This window comes from Eptatretus burgeri, chromosome 4 (assembly GCF_056783735.1).
Source record: "Eptatretus burgeri isolate ZD-2024b chromosome 4, Ebu_testis_v1, whole genome shotgun sequence".
Taxonomy (NCBI): Eukaryota; Metazoa; Chordata; class Myxini; order Myxiniformes; family Myxinidae; genus Eptatretus; species Eptatretus burgeri.
This window is the reverse complement of record NC_140964.1, coordinates 2,184,397-2,204,850: the sequence shown is the minus strand read 5'-3', so window position 1 is coordinate 2,204,850 and position 20,454 is coordinate 2,184,397. Positions and strand designations below refer to the sequence as shown.

Below are 20,454 nucleotides of genomic sequence, written 5' to 3'. Positions count from 1 at the left end.
CTCCCCCCAGCACCACCCATCACCCAGCACCACCCATCACTCAGCACCACCCTCCACCCAGCACCACACCCACACTGCACCACCCGCCACCCAACACCACCTATCACTCAGCACCACCCATCATCCAGCACCACACCCCATCCAGCACTACCCATCACCCAGCACCACCCCCACACTGCACCACCCACACACTACACCACCCCCACACTACACCACCCCCCACCCAGCACCACCCATCACCCAGCACCACCCATCACCCAGCACCACCCATCACCCAGCACCACCCTCCACCCAGCATCACACCCACACTGCACCACCCCCCACCCAACACCACCTATCACTCAGCACCACCCATCATCTAGCACCACACCCCATCCAGCACAACCCATCACCCAGCACCACCCCCACACTGCACCACCCACACACAACACCACCCCCACACTACACCAAACCCCCCACCCAGCACCACCCATTACCCAGCACCACCCCCACACTGCACCACCCACACACTACACCACCCCCACACTACACAACCCCCCACCCAGCACCACCCATTACCCAGCACCACCCATCACCACCCTCCACCCAGCACCACCCCCACACTGCACCAGCCATCACCCAGCACCACCCCCACACTGCACCACCCACACACTACACCACCTCCACACTACACCAACCCCCCACCCAGCACCACCTATTACCCAGCAGCACCCCCACACTGCACCACCCACACACTACACCACCCCCACACTACACCAACCCCCACCCAGCACCACCCATTACCCAGCACCACCCATCACCCATCACCCATCACCACCCTCCACCCAGCACCACCGCCACACTGCACCACCCTCCACCCAGCACCATGCACACACTGCACCATCCCCACCCAGCACTACCCACCACCCAGCACCACACCCCAACAGGCACTACCCATCACCCAGCACGACCCCCACACCACCACCCTCCAACCAGCACCACCCACACACTGCACCATCCCCACCCAGCACGAACCATCACCCTGCACCACCCCCCCACTGCACCACCCTCCACCCAGCACCACCCCCCCCACCCAATAATACCCCCACCCTGCACCCTGCACCAGGTCACAATTTTTAACTGATCTTTATGAAGCTTCACCACATGGTAGAGTTTGTCAGAAGGAAGAAGCCGAAAATTGAGGATATTAGAAATCTCACATCGTAACTTGACCTTTTGACCTCAAAACAATCAAGTCAACATCGGTCAACATAGGTCCAAGGTTAACAACTCAGTGGTATTTCTAAAATCCTCAATTTTCATCCGATTGACTTCAAACTTGAAGAGGATTTATATTTCAGGTCACTGAATACAACCACCAATTATTTTGGAAGTTCACATCAGCCAAAAGGTCAGCATAGGCCAGATTTCTAAAATTGTCAATTTTCATCTGATTCACTTGAAATTTGAAGAGTAGTTGCACATTTGGTCATTGAAGTCAACCACCAATTATTTTTGAGGTCAAATTTGTTTTTTGGATTTTGTAAGTAGCGTGCTCTTTACGACGTCTTCTTCTTGTTTGTTTGTTTGTGTGGAGGATATCTCAAAAAGTTGGGGACGGATCTGGGTGAAATTTTGTGGGCAGGTTGGGTGTGTGACAAGGCCGAATTGATTCGATTCTGGTGAAGATCCGTAAGTGGTTCTTCACCATTGAGAGATAGGGCCGTAAACGATATAGTACTGTATAGCATGATGTTTCAAAAATGTATTGGGCCACATATGTTCTCGTGAATCAGGCATTATGTAGTGGAAGTATGCGCTCTACCGAGTGCCCCTCTAGTTGGTAATGTTATTTACAACCAGATGAACATATCTGATCTAATCTGGTATGCACCATCCTCTGGTGCAGAACATCGGTGCTGCTGAAGCAGTTTGTTGTCAAGGGTTATACTGTGTGGTTTTGCATTTCCTTCCAGCAGTAGTTGGGCATGAATTTGTAATTTGCTCATGGTGCCGGCGAAAGGTCGCCGACTCCAAGCCAAGGACACCGAGGGATCTTTAAAGTCTACCAACTAATTCTGGCAGATGTGACACCCAGTTTAACGTCCATCCAAGGGACAGCACACGCATTGATTGATGAATCACCCTGCCTGTGAAACACCAAGATGACAATTGAAAGCTGTCTTGGGATTTAAACCCAGGCTAGACAGTTTAGAGGTGAGTGTACGTAGCGCAAAGCTATCCTGCCAGCCCTGATGAACAAATAGGGCACTATGAACTCGGTTACTTTGGCCCCCAGAGGAAAATTTGACCCAAGGCTAAATAATTATATATATGTATGTATATGTATATATATATCAGAGGCGACCAGGGTTGCATCAGGAAGGGCATCCGGTGTAAAACCTATGCCAAATCAGTATGCGGATTCATAACATATGATCCGCTGTGGCGACCCCTCACGGGAGCAGCCGAAAGAAGAACAACATATATATATATATATATATATATATATATATATATATATATTTATATATATATATATATATATATATATATATATATATATATATATATATATATATACACATACATACTTCTTCATTTAGCCTTGGGCCAAAGTTGCCCCTGAGGGCAAAAGTATCCCAAATGCATCAATGGCAGTAAACTTCGGATTCTATTGATATTCATTCTTTATAATACATGAGATTTCGATATTTGGTCTGTCAAACAGGCTACAAGAAGCTCCACATCTTGGCTTAAAAAGGGAGCGGGTAACCCTTCCAATGTCCTCTTTCTCAAGACTGTGTGGGCTAAGGTGTTCTTTGAGTTCTCTCGTTTATTCATGAAATGCAGATGGTATAAGCTTACGAGAAATGATTTGAGAATCGCAAGAAACGGATAATTAAACAACTTGACCATACAGCCTGCCAAAAAAGCCCTTCAGTGGCTTAGGGAGGGTTAATGGGGCATAGAAAAGATCATAATCGTGGATGGGGGATGGCCTGAGATGGTCGGGAACAGCTGTCTCGATGCCCTGGAAGGAAGAATGAAACTGATAGTCTGGAGAAATTGGTTCCACAGGTGGAAAAACAAAAAAAACATAGGAACAAATGATTGGAGGTGAGCAATGAGTGTTGATTTTAGGAGACTCACCAGAGGGGGGTTACTGGCAGACTACGTGGAGGTTTTTCACAAATCTCTTTTAAAAAACTGCTTGGTTTCCTCGGAGATGGTACCACAATCTGGCGTGTGCATTGTTGAAGCTGGAGGAGTGACCATGATCTTTGGCCCAGCAGGTAGATGATTGTTCGATTGATAGCCCATCTCTATTTTCTTCTTTCGTTCACATATTCTTTCTTCATACCAATTATTCTTAAAGCCTGGTGTTGGCTTAGTGGTTGGGGTGGTGGGCTTGGGATCTTAGAGTCCTAAGTTTGAGCCCCGTTGGCTGCTGAATTAACACCAGGTGGGGTTGGCTTAGCCTGTCTTCCTTCTGAGGTCAGTGAAATGAGTACCAGTGAATTGGTAATAGGGACATTGCATCAGTGGTGCCCCCATACTCGGTAGCAGTGGCAATGCACTGTTGATCATAGCCAGTTGAAAGCATGAAATCATGCCACCACAATCAGTGTAAGTATTCAAAATAAATAAAAAAAACTTTTTATTTCATTGTTCATGCATTCCTGTTATGCTTTCTTGGGCCTGCTTCTTGAGCTTTTGCCATTTGCATCAAACTTGCTGTCTTCTTAATGGGTTCATCCATTGTCCTGACTACTTGACTGAATCAACGAAGTCTTCTCTGCCTCAATTCAATCTCTACAGACCTACTACGAATTTTAGGGTTCACTGTTAAGATCTTCACCCCACCAATAATCTTTCAATAAGATATTGCACATTCACCTTAACATTCTCATCTCCGTTATTTCTACTCTTGTTTCATCTTCTGTCCTCATTGACAAAGTTACTCCACCATTACAACAGGACTTGCCTTACCCAGGCTAAACACACTATTATTGCCTTTACTGCCCTTGGAAGATACTTGTTTGTTGGGATACCTCCTAACTCTTTCCATTTATTCCAATCTACTTTTATCTTTTGAATCTGTCCATTGCCATTCAAACTGCATGTCAATCTTCCTTCTCAAGGTTTCAAGATGGCTGTTCACCAGCACCTCAAGTCACCCCCTTCAATATCCATGATCTTCATTACTCTCATTAACCCTCCCCAAACCCATCCTTCCTTCACAGGTTATTGTGTTTAACTCCCACCCCCTGTCTCTCACCCACTTTCTCTTTTTTTTGTTTGTTCTATTTCTCTTTCATTTCCGGCTTTCCTTTCCTCTTCTTGCTGTGCTTGAGCTTGTTCACCCCTTGTGTCCTTCTCTATCCCAACCTTTGATCTCATTCTTTCTCTCTGTTATCTCTCTGTTGTCATCCAAGTGTCTCTCTGTTATATCCCTCCACCCTGCTCTTGATGTGTTTCATCCTTTTCCGTTACATTCTTATTCTGTTTTGTTCTGCTCCGTTCTATGTTCTCAGTCAAGGGTCGGCAACATACGGCATGTGTGCCGCCATGATAAAAACGATGGTTGACTGCTCTGTCAATCTCTAGAAAAAATTTTTTTAACGAGTTTTCATTGGGTAGCACAATATTTAGAGTCTAAATTACGCGACCCAATGAAATTCTCTTTGGCGTAGAAAGAGAAACTAATCAATTGGTTTATGTACTACATTACGTTTAACGGGTCCAGCCTATCTTCATTTGCAGGAAATCTTACGATAAGCGCCACTGATCACGTGTTTTTGGGACAAAATGGCGGTTCCGATGAAAGAAAAGATAGATGTTCGCTCATTTCAGCCCTCTGGGAGGGATTAATCCGGATTTGGTGAATGTAAAGACTGTGCTGTTTTGACTTTAGGTTGTGAGAGTGTTGTTTACCACATATCAAGTATTCAACATTTTCTGACAAAGCATGAGAAACACTTGAAGGATGAAGCAGACAAGGCTGAGTCAATCAAACAGGCCATAGCATGGTATGCAAAGCAAAACAGTGTCTTTACTAACATCAGTGTGAGTAAAACTCAAGTAACAAACGGAAGTCACAAAATCTTGGCAGCCATGGCGCTGATCGAGTCAGGATCGGCATCGTCAATTGGCTGGGTCTATTTCCGTGTGCGAGCATAGCACACCATCTGCGATGCCCAGCAGGCACCGGTGACAATGCGCCGAGTGCGGGAACTTGTAACTTGTGACAGGAGCCATTGAATAAAAGCCCTGCACTGGAGGGCTTTTGTCACCTGATCGAGATGGCTCTTGCTGTGTCCCTGCAGATGTGGCTGCTCATCCACTTCATGCCCACTCTGCTGCCATGCTCACCTGTATCCTGAACTTCACTTCTGGACTACCCAGCATATTACAGCCTGTAGCCCATTATCCTTTGGCCCACTTCTGTTTGAATGTCTGACTGCGTATGTTTGGCACTAAAAGGTCCGGCGTTGTGCCGCTTAAATTATGAACTATTTCTAATGCCTGCTCATGCACCTTGAGTTTCCACAATTTTGCCGCACTGACATTTGTTTTTGCACCATGATTGTAGACGTGATTGCGATACCTGGAGGATTAATTCATGATAATCCTGTTCTATAACAGGTGTGTTTGAACATGCATGGAATACGGATGATACCATCCTCTCGGACATTGCTATGTACAAATCTTGCCTTAAGCCAGCTCGCCTCGGGATATTAAATCCCAGCAAGTGTAGTTCCCATCTTTAATTGCTGGCAGTGCTGGGTGGAGGCCGTTTTCAAACAGCCTGATCTCTGACAATCCCTTTGGATTCCATTCCAGTCACTCAACTCTGCACATGGCGATGCTCATCTCACAGCAATGGTTAGAGGCCCAAAGTCAATTAAGATGTCAGGACTGTCTTCCTGGACCTTTCTCTGGCATTCGACAAAGTCTGGCATCCAGCTTTGCTTGCCAAGTTATCTGCCTGTGGCATGCAAAGCTGCCCTCATTCTTGGATTTCTGACTTCCTCGACTCATGCAGTAAACATGTTGCTACAATGGAACCCTCTCTTCCCCTCTCCCCATGGAGGCTGGAGTTCCCCAAGACAGTGTTTTTGCCCCAGTCTTGTTTCACATCTTTGGAGATGACTCTTCCTTTTTGGAGATGACTGCACATTGTGTCATACAGTACACCATCCCACTGCCAGGGAGAAAGCATCTGCATCACTCTCTGCTGATCTGAAATTATATGCTGGTCTGATAAATGGAACATGTCCTTCATTACTGGAAAATCCCACTGTCTCACCCTGTCACTCCGGAAGGATCCTCAAACTAACGTGCATATTTATTTTGGTGGTCAACCACTGGAATAGGTTCAGTCTGTTGAACTTCTAGGCCTCACCATCAGCCATTACCTCTCTTGGGCCAACCACAGAGAAAAGCTGTTCTTAAAAGCCAGCTTCAGACTGGGCATCATCCGTCAATCCAAGTCTTTCCTTGGAAATTCAGAGCGACTCACAGTCTGCAATGCTTTTCTTTGAAGCTCGCTCAGTGGAGTACTGCGATCGCATATGGACTGGCACCCCAGCATCACATCTGTCTCTCTTTGATTCTGTGGATTCTAAAGCTCTCAGCATTATTGGAATGTCGTGTGATGAGGCCGAAGCACAAGGTTTGTTGCTTTTGCCTCACAGGCAGGTCAGCGGTCTCTCTGTTGTCCACTGCCTTTTCTCTGTTATTGCTTCCTCGACTCTCTATGTCCTCTGACCCTCCCGAGCAACTCCAGGATGCATGTGTTCCTCCGGTAACCCCCTTCTGATTAAACCTCCAAAGACCAGGCTGACTGTACACCGCAACCTCTGTTCCTCAATTTCCCAGATCCCCCATGGATGGAAATGCCTTCCAGAGGCCATTTTCTTCCACGATTCCCTCCAGAGCTTCAAGCAGGTAGTGCACCACCACCCCCATCCTGACTGGTGATCGTTATTACCACCGTTAATCCTTCCTAAGCCAGCCCTCTTCCTTGCTGGTTTCAGTTTTCTCCCTACCTCTCCTTCTCTTCTTTTCCTGTTAATTCATTCCCTTGTTGATTGTGCCCAATTGATGCCCTGCTACCTCAATGCCAATTCAACCTTGCTCTTCCATGAGCCTCACTTGCAGAGAGGGAGAGAAAGAGAGGGGGAGAGAGAGGAGGAGAGAGGGAGAAAGAGCAAAGGAGAGGGAGGGAGGGAGAGAGGAAGAGAGAGGGAGGGGGTAGATTGAGAGGGAGGAGTAGAGCGAGAGAGAGGGGAGAGAGACAGAGAGGGGGAGAGGGGGAGAGGGAGAGAGAGAGAGAGAGAGAGAGAGAGAGAGAGAGAGAGAGAGAGAGAGAGAGAGAGAGAGAGAGAGAGAGAGAGAGAGAGAATGGGGGGGAGGTGAAGAGAGGGAGAAAGAGGGGGAGTGAGAGAGCGAGGGAGGGGAGAGAGACAGAGAGAGAGAGAGAGAGGGTAGAGCCAAAGAGAGGGGGAGAGGCAGGGAGAGAGGGTAGAGCCAAAGAGAGGGGGAGAGAGAGAGGGGGGAGAGAGGGGGGAGAGAGTGAGAGGTGAAGAGAGTGAGAGAGAGGGGAGAGAGGGAGGGAGAGACAAGGGAAGGAGAGACAGAGATAGGGATGGGGGAGAGACAGAGAGAGGGGGGGACAGAGGGAGAGATAGAGGATGAGAGAGAGAATGGGGGAGGGGAGAGGGAGAGAGAGAGAGAATGGGGGAGGGAGAGGGAGAGGGAAAGAGAGAAAGTGAATGGGGAAGAGGGAGAGAGAGAATGGGGGAGGGAGAGAGAGAGCGGGGGGGGAGAGAGACAGAGAGGGGGGAGAGGGAGAGAGAGAGAGGGAGGGAGAGAGATTGAATTGTTGCTGATCCCTTCTGTGCTTTGTGCAAAATCGTCACCAAAAGGTTTGATTTTAAAGATATTTGTCTCAAAGATGGTTCCTTTTAATGAGACTCCAGCACATATTATTAACTTACATGTTGCATTTAATTTATCAGTAGTGAACTGAGTGGCACACAATGGCATACCCATTTCGAGAGATACCATGGGTTTTTTTTTTTACGTTGCCAATCTAAGTATAGACGAGTCAGCTGGCCTTGTGTCTCCATTCTAAGGAAATGTTAAGACGGCTTGGACATCACTGGGAAACCTATTCATGAATGAGCCAATTCAAACGTGAGCATGGTCCAACCGAGTGATTCTGCTGCCCATCGGCCTACAACACCCAGCCTCTGTCATGGAAGGCTCCTATTAAAAGTGTTACTGGACTCGACTCTGCCTATCTTCAAATACCAAATGTAATTACGCCAAAAAATTCCTTGTGCTGTATTTAGTTGTATTAGTGCATCTGTTTACCTGCGTGTTGAGTCATCAGAACTTTTGATTTCAAAATTTAAAAAAAGTGAACTGATTATATTCTTGGAAAAATCAGTGATTGTTTATTATTGAATTTTAATGCAACAATCATGTCACTAATGCCTGGCTTTCTTTAAATTAATCAATTATTGTGAGAGGTAAGTACAATATAATGGTAAAGGGACTTGAAAGTACAATATTACGAATTTACGTGAAATGTACAATTTATAACTGCCTTATTTTTCGACGTTTCGGTCGATACTTGCTTTTCCCGAAAGTCCGGGACCTTGACTGACACTCAGAATCGACTTAAGAATTTAATTGATAAAAATGGAAATTTTTTTTTTGCAAAGTGTGATATTTTCCTGAAATAAATTGTGTGATTGTTAGTTTAAAACACACGACAGCAAGTTTCCACTTCACATCATGGATGTGTTCCTAGAAAATTCAACATTAAGGAAAATGATGTAAAGCAGAAGAGATATTCCCATAGACGTAATGTTCTAATGGGGGGGGGGATGCATTGCCATGGCACATTTTTGATCACACGAACATAACTTTAACCTCACTTAACTACATATTAGAGACAAATATTAATCAATTAAGAACACAAATGAAACACACAAACCGGACAATTAAGCAAAAAGTTACAGGGGTGTTCATCAAAGTGTAGGGCCGAGATTGCTTGTCAGGATGGGAGAGGTGTGGAGTGGAGGGAATCTTGTGTCTCGGACGTGTCTCGTGTCTTGACATTTTGGATGTGTGTTCATGTCTCGGATGGACTGCTCAAAGAGTTTGTGGGCTGGGAAGGCAAAGAGAGGTAAGCCCGGAGTGATGAGGTGCTCCCATCGCAATGATCGGCCTCTCAGGTGAGTCGTGCGAGAAATCTTCGATGGAGCTATCGAATGGGCCGCGCGGTGAATCCGGAGCACAGAAGTCATCACCGAGGTGTGAGATGGTGTGATCGGTGATAAATAAACAATAATAAATGAACGAGACGATGTGAAATCAAAATACAGTCATTATTTATTATTATTTCACATGCAACCTGTGGTTGTTGATTGCATCTTTCGTGGGAGCAGAGCTGTGCCACTGATGCAGTGACACCTGTTTTCCAGGAAGCTGGTACTCTTTTTGACAACCTCAGAAGGATGACAGGCTGTCACCCCACTTTGTGTTTTTTATTGGGATAACAGGGGCTCAAACTCCAGACCCAAAGATCTTAGGCCAGCCGCCTTGACCGTTAAGCCAACACGATGCTTGTTACAGTGAAAAAAAAAAAAACTGGAAGGGCACTGGTAGAGTGCATACGTCCACCACGTAATGCCTGATCCACGAGAACATATCGGACCCAATACGTTTTTGAAATATCATGCAATACAGTACGATATCGTTTTTTGTCCTATCTCTCAATGGTGTCCTATCTCAATCTACTGTAAGAGATGTGAACTGATGATTCCAACATCAGAAGCTGGGTGCTCATACAAGATCACCAAACACCCAACAAATTTCTTGAATATATATTTGAATTTTTGCTGAAGAAATTTACTTCTCTTTTATTCTCAGTGAATTATAGTCAAATTGGTGAAAATTTATTAAGTTTATTGCAGCGTCAACGGCTCAACCACCATCGTGCTCATCGCGGCGGGAGGGTAAAATCCTGCAATGAACCGAATGGTTTTAGCTCCTCTGGAGACGTTCCAAATTAATGGCGGACAACGCGTGTGCGGGTCGTGAATAAAGACACGAGAACCTTAGCTCTTGTAAAAGAAACGGGTTTATTCCCGAACCAAAAACTACCAAGAGAAGATTGACCCATCGAAAGGAATACTATGGCGGGTTGGGAGGGAAGGGAAGGGAATGCAATTAATAAATGATAATATACAATGTGAATAAAACCTATTCATAGAAACTAAGGCGCCTCACACCAGATTCAGCCACAGACGGGAAAGGAACAAAGCCCGGAGGACTCAGCTGCTGGTGGACGAGCGGACAAGTGTGAGGCGGGCAGACAATGGGGAGATGAACAGGCAGTGATGGCACGCGGCAGGATCCAGGGAGGACGAATGGGGAAAGGCAAAATTTACGAGAGGGTGGGCAGGACGATCGGTGACAGGTAACAGGCAGATGAAACAGGCAGAGGCAGGTAGGCAGGATGACCTCCTCAAAACTTTCTTTGTCCTCCGTTTTTACCTCAGACGCTACGAACTCCAGTTTTACCTTAAAGCCTCCAAACCTCTCACACACCCAACCACAAAATCAGCTCCTCCCTCTTCTCCCTGGGCAACGCACCGCCCTGCCGAGACGACCGATAGCTCCGCTCCTCGGGAGGCATGTATTGCTCCTCTCTTGACAAGTCTCCTGGTGCCCCCTGTAGAGGTTTACAGAGAGGTTATATGGCACAATTTCCTTGACCATAATCTCTAACTAATTATCACCACACACCTCTCCCTGTAAGGTGCACATACAAACAAGACATCATTTCACTGACGTGTCCCTACTTTTTACATCAAGATGGGCTAACTACTCATACATGGACCATGCTACTCTATAAATTCCTATCTGCTCTATGGTAATATCTAACCCCCCCCAGCCTCTCCCCCCCCCTCTCCCACACACACACACAAATGTAACAATATGTAAGATTGAGTTTTTCTTCCTCTTGTCTGATTTTTATTTGTGAATGAAACCAGGAGTTGACATTTGGCACAATTTTCTCCTGGCTTCTTTTAAATGTGCAGGTGAAAAAATCCAACCTGAACGGACATCCATGCCCTGTTATATTCCTTTCCAGTTCCCCCCTGAGAAAAAGAGTTGATCATTCAATTGATTAGCTGAACATGTATTACTCACTGATATCCTCTCATTAAATGATGAAATGATGATGAAGATATAAGATATTATGGATGTACAGGATTGCATGATAGTTTTTAAACAATGAACTCTGATTATAATACTTGTGAATTCATGTTTATGATGCAATTCATGATTTATCTCCTTCAGGTGGTAGCCACGCCTCATGATTGTTTCCATGCCCTGGAAACAAAGCGGCAGGAAGAGTCGTGCAGAAATCTCAGTTCGTTGAATGAGACACCACGGGGAAGTGGTACGCAGAGCCAGCATGTCAGGCTCAACGCGCAGCACGTTTTATGATCATCTTTTCCCCCATTCTCCCTGCTCTTCTCCTTCTTGGCTGAGCTGTTTTTGTGAAATAAGTGTTGAGATTAGATGCCTTTCCATGCTTAGTCACCCATTAGCTTGGTTATGCCTTTATTGAGGTAATGTAGGTCAATTCTCATACCATCAAACAAATGCTGTTGTTGCTTTGCTGACATTGCCTCTCAATCATGTTGCAGGTACACATAAGATAGGTTTGCTTTTGGTTCATGTTGGAATTAATTTGTATAAATTAGAGTGAAGTTCAATATTTGAATGATTTATTCTGATTCATTGGCAATTTAAAATAATTGGCGTAAAATAAGGGTTTCTTCGTTGAAGTTCGAGAAATGGTTAAATCAAGTAATAGTTTTGCACAGATGTCCAAAGATCGCATTTTGAGATTACGCATCCAGGATTCTCTTTGAGAAACTGTCAAAAATGGGTATCTCCCCAATCTCCCTCACTCAGCTTCTTCTCATAGAAAAAGGAAAATCCTTTCTCTTCCTGCTGTCTGGTCTGGGTAAAATTAATTAAATTTGTGCATATACGATGGGTCATTGACATCTTCCAACACCTGTATGGAGGAAAGAATCGGTGGCATTTTGCTTCGAGTGTCTGTTCTGGGTCTGGGAGGTTGGCAGTTCAATTCCAAACCTGGCTGGTCATACCAAATACTTTAATAACTAGAAGTGCACTTGATAGAGTGCATACCTCTGCCCCTTAATAACTGATCCATGAGAACGTATCGGGCCCAATACATTTTTGAAATATCATGCAAAACAGGACTACGGTATATCGTTTTTGGCCCAATCTCTCAATGGTGAAGAACCACTTATGGAATTAAATAATTATCGTACCCAGATGCGGATTCAGATCTTCACCAAATTCGAATCAATTTGTCCTTGCGCCAGACCTTGTATCAGATTCCGTGTTGTCATGTATTTGTCTGCATGTGTGTGTATGTGGGATTTGTGTGCCAGCTCTGCCACGAGGCTTCGACCCCGCAAACAAAAATGGGGTTTTCAATTTGAACACAAGACTCATTTCATGCAAATAATTGAGCACAAAGTTTGACGATGCAACTTTAATGTCGCCCAGAGAAATTATGCATGGAACATTATCCTTGGCAGAAATTAGTTGCTGGGGAAGCAGTTTCAGGTCAGTACAACTTTGTAAGTCCCATTTTGTGCACTTAAACACTATTGTGAACTTTCACCTCCAGCAACCGCATCTCATCTTTATGTGGTGCAATGTGAATTAATGATGAAGGTAAGTGGGGAGAGTAGGGGTGTGTTGGGTCCAAAATCTCACCATTTTTGCATCATTTGTGTCTTTGGCTCTGTATGCAATAATAATGGGTTGAGAAAAACAAAATTGAGAAAAGGAAGAGGAGAGGGGGAGGAAAAAAAAATAAGGGCATTGAAAATGGGGAGTATGGGGGGGGAGTCAGAAAGAATGCTGGAAGAAGAATGTATGGGGGAAATGATAATTGGTCCACAAATAATCACCATTCTGCTATGTATGAAATCAGTAAATGGTAACCAAGGTGAAGAACCCTGAATAAAATTGCCAGCTGGTGAACACACTTATGAAATAGATACTATATATTGAACAAATCCTTGAAAGTTTTGTTCAATATTATAGAGACTTTCACGAAGACTTGTATCATGAGAAGTCAACGTCAGACAATTGGTCTGCAGGCTTTGGATTTTAATTTTGACTTGATTCTGCATGCTGGGACATCACATGACAAGTGAGTTGACTCCTGATTTGCAATGATATGTGAACTAAGGTCCTATTTATCATGAATTTCACTTTTCAGAATAATTTGCCATTTGTTTCACTTTGTAGGCTGTGCAGCAATGTGGGACAACATTACCTGCTGGTCACCAGCTCCTGTCGGTGAAATAGTCAACATTTCCTGCAATGATGTGGTTCCTTTTTTCCAAACCACTGAAGGTAGTGCCTCCTTCCCCGACCAGCCACCTGTACATTTTTACATAAATATAACCACAGTTACTGTAGTGTTAAATATAGAAATACCTTTAATGCACTCATTGTTTCAAACCAGGGAGGAACTGCACACTGCAAGGGTTTCGCAGTGTTGGACAGAATTCCAAGCTGGAGAACTCCATTTACAATGCATATGCCCACAAAAACAATACTAAAAAGATGGAAGGATTAACATCCATCCATAACATCCAGTGTGAATAATCCAACTCCCTGCTTGCTTCGCACCAGAACTGGAACTTTATACTCAAGGCAAAGTTTTCAACGAAATCCAAATAGACAACTCAATCGAAAAAAAAACATTGTGGACTTTGCAGGCTCCATTGCTATCAATGGCATGTATAATGTGGAGGCTCCCTGAGAGTATCCTGCCTTTCTTTAATGGTCTCGTTTATTGAGTGCAATTCAATCGCCCACAATCAGAGGAGGCATATGCAATTCCAGCCGTTGAAACTTGCTCGATCTAAAGACTGTGCAAACATTATCTAATCCTTGAAGCAGTGCATGTCTTCGAAAACATATCTCCCATAATTATGTAATCACTAAGATATTTGTGTTACAATCTGCAAAGTGTGCCATTGGTTGGTGAGCAACATGGTCTTGCATTTGAGGAGCACGGATTGGGGAGGTGACACAATTGACTATAATGCGTCAATGCCGACAGTTCAGCCATGAATTTGAGCTGGACAGGAATTGCACCCTGTACATCATGCCCAACAAACATGGATAATTGGTCGTTAAGGCATGATAGGTCAAAGGCCGAGAGAATTGCCGAAGCAGGGAGATCATAGACATAACCACACAGTACATACACCTATTACAAATTGCAAAAACTTGATGGTACAAGTTACAACGAGTTAAGACGAGCAAACAATGTCACAACATGAATACACCACCGAACAAATGCACAAGTACGTACACCATCAACTTCCCCATGCATCACAGGTTCAGTGCTCAAGAGCAATGCACACCTTTGCATGACTCACACCAGTGAATCCACAATTACACAAATCACAGCTCTCCACAAAGCACCCAGACATACAAGTAGTTAAGGTCATGCTCCAGAAGCACAAAAACTAAACGGTGTACGTACAACTACTCACTCGTATCCTTACTATAATTCACGGACTGCTGTGTGTTTGTGTGTTTGTTACTTGCGAAATCGAACACTCGCATGTATGTTGGTTGGTCTGGTCTGTGATTCTGTTTGTATTTGTCTGTTTGTATGTCAATCGCCTACAGACCACAATTTTAACCGATTTTCATGAAACTTTACGAAATTGGTGAGTTGGTCATAAGCAAGAAGCTAGTTCATTTTTAGGTCAAAAGATCAAAAGGTCAACATAGGCCACAGATCAACAATTTTGTCAAATTTCTAAAACATCAATTTTCATCCGATTGACTTGAAATTTGAAAATAATGGAGGGGCGGGGTGGGGGGCGAATGCAAATTCTCTATATAAATGTGTATCGTGTCGTGCCGCTCCAGGTGGGAGAGGGTATTACAAGTCCCTACCCTTTCCAGTAGAGTATTCCTGTTCTCACGTTTTCCAGTGCAGTGAGGTGTTTTGAACTACGTCGCGAGAGGTATTTTGGAGAAGCATTTTGAATTTCACTTTTGAATAAGGAGAATAACATAACCCCCTGGCCGCTCCCAGAGGTAGCAGTTTCTAGTAAATATAACACAAGATCATGCCAAATATAAACAGGGCAGAGTAGACCATCGATGATGATGATAATGATGACGATGATGTTTTTTTTTGAGATCTAAAAACACTCCTTTAATCCACTCCTTGTACCTGCGTATGGCTGGAAATGGTTGCTACGAATGAAAGCTGTGTCCTGAGTCTTCAATATTTGGCCTGAAGTAGTCCATTGGGAAGCAAATTAAATGTCATTTGAGACTATGTCTGCTGTCACCCAAATATTCCAAAATTGACTGAATAGACCTTCGTACAAATATCAATTGGATACACTGTATCTATATCTAATCTAATCTAATCTGAATACCTGTATAAATGCAACGTGCACGATAGTGTCTGAACAGGGTAAACAATGCAATGACAGGAAGCATAATGCTGAATGATACCTCATTTAAGAGCTCTTGGATCCGGACAGAGGTTTACAAATATTGATGTTCATGCAATTTCGAGTTGTATGCTTTTTTGTGCCTAAGTTGCACGCATGGGTGGTGTATAGGCTCGGATTCGCTGTTTCACACAGCTACCGGAAGTAAAAAATAATGTAGCCACAAACTATTCAGTCAATTCCACGAACGTATAATTATCTTTTTGTCCATTTACTTCATCGAGGAACCTCAGCAGTCTTAAGAGTTTGTGACGATTATGCACAATTGGGGTTGAGGACTTGAAGAAGAAAAGGGGGAGTTGCAGACCTGGGGTTGGGAGGGAGGGTGGTTATGGACTTGAAGAAGAAAGGGGCAGTGGAGGACAGAGAGTTGGAATGGGTGGGGGGGGGGGGAAGAAGGGACAGAATTGGGAAAGGGGGCTTGATGCTTTGGGCAGGGGGAGGGGGAGAGGTTGATGACTTGGTATTGGGAGGGGACTTCTGGACTTGTGGTTTGTGGAGGGAGTTGAGGACATAAAGAGACATGGGGGGAGGGGGCAGAGTGGAAAGAGTCAGGAAAGTGGGTTCTGGACTTGGGGTGGGGAGGGGGTTTGAAGACTTGGGGCTGGGAGAGGGGTTGGGGTTGATGACGACTTAAACAAGAAGGTGGTTGAGGATTTGAAGTTATATTTTACATGACGCTGAATTTCCACGGGGCCATGCTCTTATTATATGCTATCAAAGGACATTCCAAGCAAACTCCCTAAATATACCATTGGAAACTGATTCCCTGACGACAACCCGGTGGAAACAGGTTATATGCTGGTGTATGTGTCTGCACACACACACACACACACACACACACACACACACACACACACACACACACACACACACACACACACACACACACACGTATGTATATATATATATATATATATATATATATATATATATATATATATATATATATATATATGTGTATATATATATATATATATATATACATATATATATGTATATATATATATATATATATATATATATATATATATATATATATATATATATATATATATATATATATTTGCAGTTTGCATGCCTCAAAGGCAATCACACCCAACATACAGTGATCCCCAGGCAGTTATTTTGTGACTCCATGCAGTCAGACCTTCCCCTCATGTGTAATGGGTTAACGGTACGAAGTGTGTTGCGTGGGTCTAATAGCTACAATACCGGTCAAAAATTTGAGAACACCCCCATTTTTCCAGTTTTTACTGAAATTTCAGCAGTTTAATGTTATAATGTAATCTGAAATTAAAAGATAGAACAAATAAACAATTGCAGATAAAAAAGAAATCATGGAATCATTTTGTTGAACAAAATTTAATCTAAATTTTTGACTCATCAAAGTAGCCACCTTTTGCAGATATAACAGCCGAACATACTCGTGGCATTCTTTCTACAATGGAAATCAAATATTGTTCAGAAAGTTCTTCCCAACACTGTTGCAGAAATTCCCACAAATGTGTTGCACTTTTAGGTTGCTTTGCTCTCACCCTTCTGTCCAGTTCATCCCAAACCAGCTCAATGGGGTTTGAGTCTGGAGACTGTGCTGGCCATTCCATGATTTGTTGCCCACCGTCTTGTTCTTTTCTTCAAAGGTAGTTCTGACATAGCCTGGATGGATGTTTTGGGTCGTTATCTTGCTGTTGGATGAACCCCTGATCAGCTAGGTGTAGACCAGAGGGTATTGCATGGCACTGCAAAATGCTGTGGTAGCCCTTTTGGTTCATCGTGCCAGTCACTCTGTGCAAGTCGCCGACTCTGGATCCAGCAACAGAGCCCCAGATCATCACGCTTCCTCCTCCATGTTCGACAGTTGGTGTCACACACTGAGGAACCATCCTTTCGCATGCCTACTCGACAGCGTACAAAAACCCTGCGTGATGAACCGAAGATTTCAAATTTTGATTCATCGGTCCATAAGACCTTCCAGTTTTCAGTAGTCCATTGGTGGTGTTTCATGGCCCAGGCAAGCCTCTTTTTCTTATTTTGCCATCTTAGCAATGGCTTTCTTACTGCCACTCGACCTGTCAAACCTGCAACTCGAAGTCTTCAATTCACAGTTGAAAGTGAGACTTCCTTACTTCGACCAGTATTAAGCTATGCTGAAAGCTGCTGTCCTGTGAGGCACCTATCACGCAAGCTGTTGACTCTCAGAAGCTTGTCTTTTGATAAAAGAAAAATTGTCTCAGAAACTTGTCTTGTCTTCAAATAAAATTTGAGCAAAAAAGCGAGAGACCGTGTCTGCTCTCGCCTTTTTGCTCAAATTAGCAGAGTCGATCGAGTTTTTACTTTTGGTTTGAAGTGCCTTCTTTTCTTCTTTAAAAAAAAAATATATGTAATAGTACAGCAGACTCTCCCTGTTCGTGGAGGTTACATTGTTGAAAAACCATAATGCGTAAAATGAAGACCTTTTGGGAAAATAGGGTTAGGGGAACCAACTTCAAAATTTATCGACTTTTTTGCCTAAACTACAGTCATAAATATGAAAAACACTTAAAATTGTACATTAAGATGATAATGAACATTGGAGGTTATTGAGATGACGTTGACAAACCTGGCGTAGGGTCATCAAGGTCGTCAGACTATGTGAAAGAGGTGATATTTGTCTGCTTTGCCTTGTTCTGCATGTCCTTGTAGACCTCCGTATAAAGTGTTGTGACGGCGTCCATCTCACACTTTCATTTCAAGCACCTATCCATTAAGACTTATTATTATTATTATTATTATTATTATTATTATTCTTTTGGTTTCATAATGACGTTTTCAGAGCCATAAAGCTCTATATATGCCACACACCAAAACACTTCAGCTGAAGCAGGCAAGTATGGGGGGCTTTATGTTGTTAGTCCCATTTCTTTTTTAAATTTCAACAACGATTTCCAGAGTCGAGGTGTTTCTGGTTCAATCATCACAGTGTGTCCAGTACACCCGACCAGCTGATCCCCATCTCTCAGGGATAATGGAAGAGACACGTTGTTGAGTGTACATATTGTGGGATTGTGATGGGGGTGAAAGGGGGTAACATATGTTCAGTATAAGGCATGCGTTATTTGTGTGCAAGGATCAGCCCTCCATTCTGTAATGTGTCTATGACCCGGATGCTGCATCGCTTTTTCTTTCCTTGGCCGGTGGCGCAAAACGATCAATCAGCCCCCCACCAGGAATGGAACCAGACTCTTTGCCAGGCTCTACCTCCGAGTTTGCCGACCATCTCTTTCTGTGTTGTGAATTCCCCCAGTCTGTCTTAGTAATCGTGTGAATGGTTAAGTTAACGGTTAATCTGATCGAGTCATCGAGGGCGTGGGGAATTTCTAGTTCAGTATAGTAATGTATATTAATTGTGTAAATGCTTGCTTTGTCTTTCTCTTCCCTATTATTCCCCCCATTCCTACATCGTTTGTTAAACCTGGTTTTCTCATCACCTGTGTGTGTGGCTCGGTGTGCGGTCTGCGATTGGAGCATTATAACCTCAGCATGGTTATAAAGGGATTATATATTTTGGAAGAGGAAGAAGGCACTTCCAATCTAAAGTAAAATTAGCAAGAAAAGGGTCTCAGGCGACGTTTCACGTGCTTCACAGCAAGCTTCCTCAGGCCAATAGAACCCAATGTAATTTAGCATTCGTCATTAGTTTGCCAATAGACCCAAATAGTTTTCACTAATGTAGTTTACCATTCATCATGCTGAGACGATGACCATTTCTATATTGGTGAAGCTGGAAGGAATGTAAAACAAAGACTAGATGAACGTGATTGAGCAATTGACCCAGTCAGCCATTGCGAATCATTGCCTGCAATCTGGCCACAAATTTGACTTTGATGGGACATGTGTCTTTGACGCGACATACAGCAAATGACACAGATTGATACTGGAAGCATGGCATGTGAAGAGTCGAGAGGGAGGCCTATCTGGGGAGATGGTGGACATACTCACATAAAACACACCTCTGGTAAGAATGGCAAAGACAGATGGATAAGGTGAGCAACAAACAACAACACTCTATCCAAAACACCACATCCACTTGTGTACAACACCCAACAGGAACCCCAACAATCACACAATGAACACCTAATCACGTCCAACCTGGACACAAAACCAGCTATGTTAGTGCCTCGGAAACACAAAAACAACAACAAGCACACACACATAAAACACCAGATCACGTGAAAGTGAAAACAAAAAAAGAGCAGAGCACCCCATCGATGATGTGATTTTACGTTTATTTTGCTTGAAGTTTGGAAAAGGACAAAAAAAAAAACACTCCTCCATTTGACCTCGAGCACCAGCACGTGACCCAAAATGAGCAGTCATGTTGAAATAAAAACCGGACACGTGCCGCGGCTTTGGCTCTGTTGGCTTGAGGAAGCCGGCTGTGAAGCTGGTGAAACGTTGCCTGAGACCGGGTCTGCTGTTGCTTATTAATCAAATTAGCGGAGTCGATGTCGTTTTACTTTTGGTTGGAAGCACCTTCTTCTTCTTCTCTTTAAAAAAAAAATATATATATATATATATATATATGTATATATATGTATATATATATATATATATATATATATACATATATATATATATATGTATATATATGTATATATATATATATATACATATATATATATATATATGTATATATATGTATATATATATATATATATATATATATATATATATATATATATATATATATATATATATATATATATACACATATACAGTATATTTAATGGTCAAAGGTTGCACAGTGAGCGGTAAAGAATAAATTCTTCATTAATGCCTGATGTTTTCAGAA

General features: G+C 43.4%; 1 protein-coding gene across 1 annotated transcript in view; it reads left to right on the top strand.

The window, feature by feature from the left end:
* The window catches only part of LOC147027329 (secretin receptor-like), a 150,999-nt gene that overhangs the window by 34,043 nt on the left and 96,502 nt on the right, over positions 1 to 20,454 (top strand). The window contains exons 3-4 of the mRNA XM_085876668.1: positions 11,368 to 11,470; positions 13,375 to 13,482. Coding sequence (XP_085732794.1) covers positions 11,368 to 11,470; positions 13,375 to 13,482 — 211 coding nt within the window. The remainder of the gene's footprint in view (positions 1 to 11,367; positions 11,471 to 13,374; positions 13,483 to 20,454) is intronic.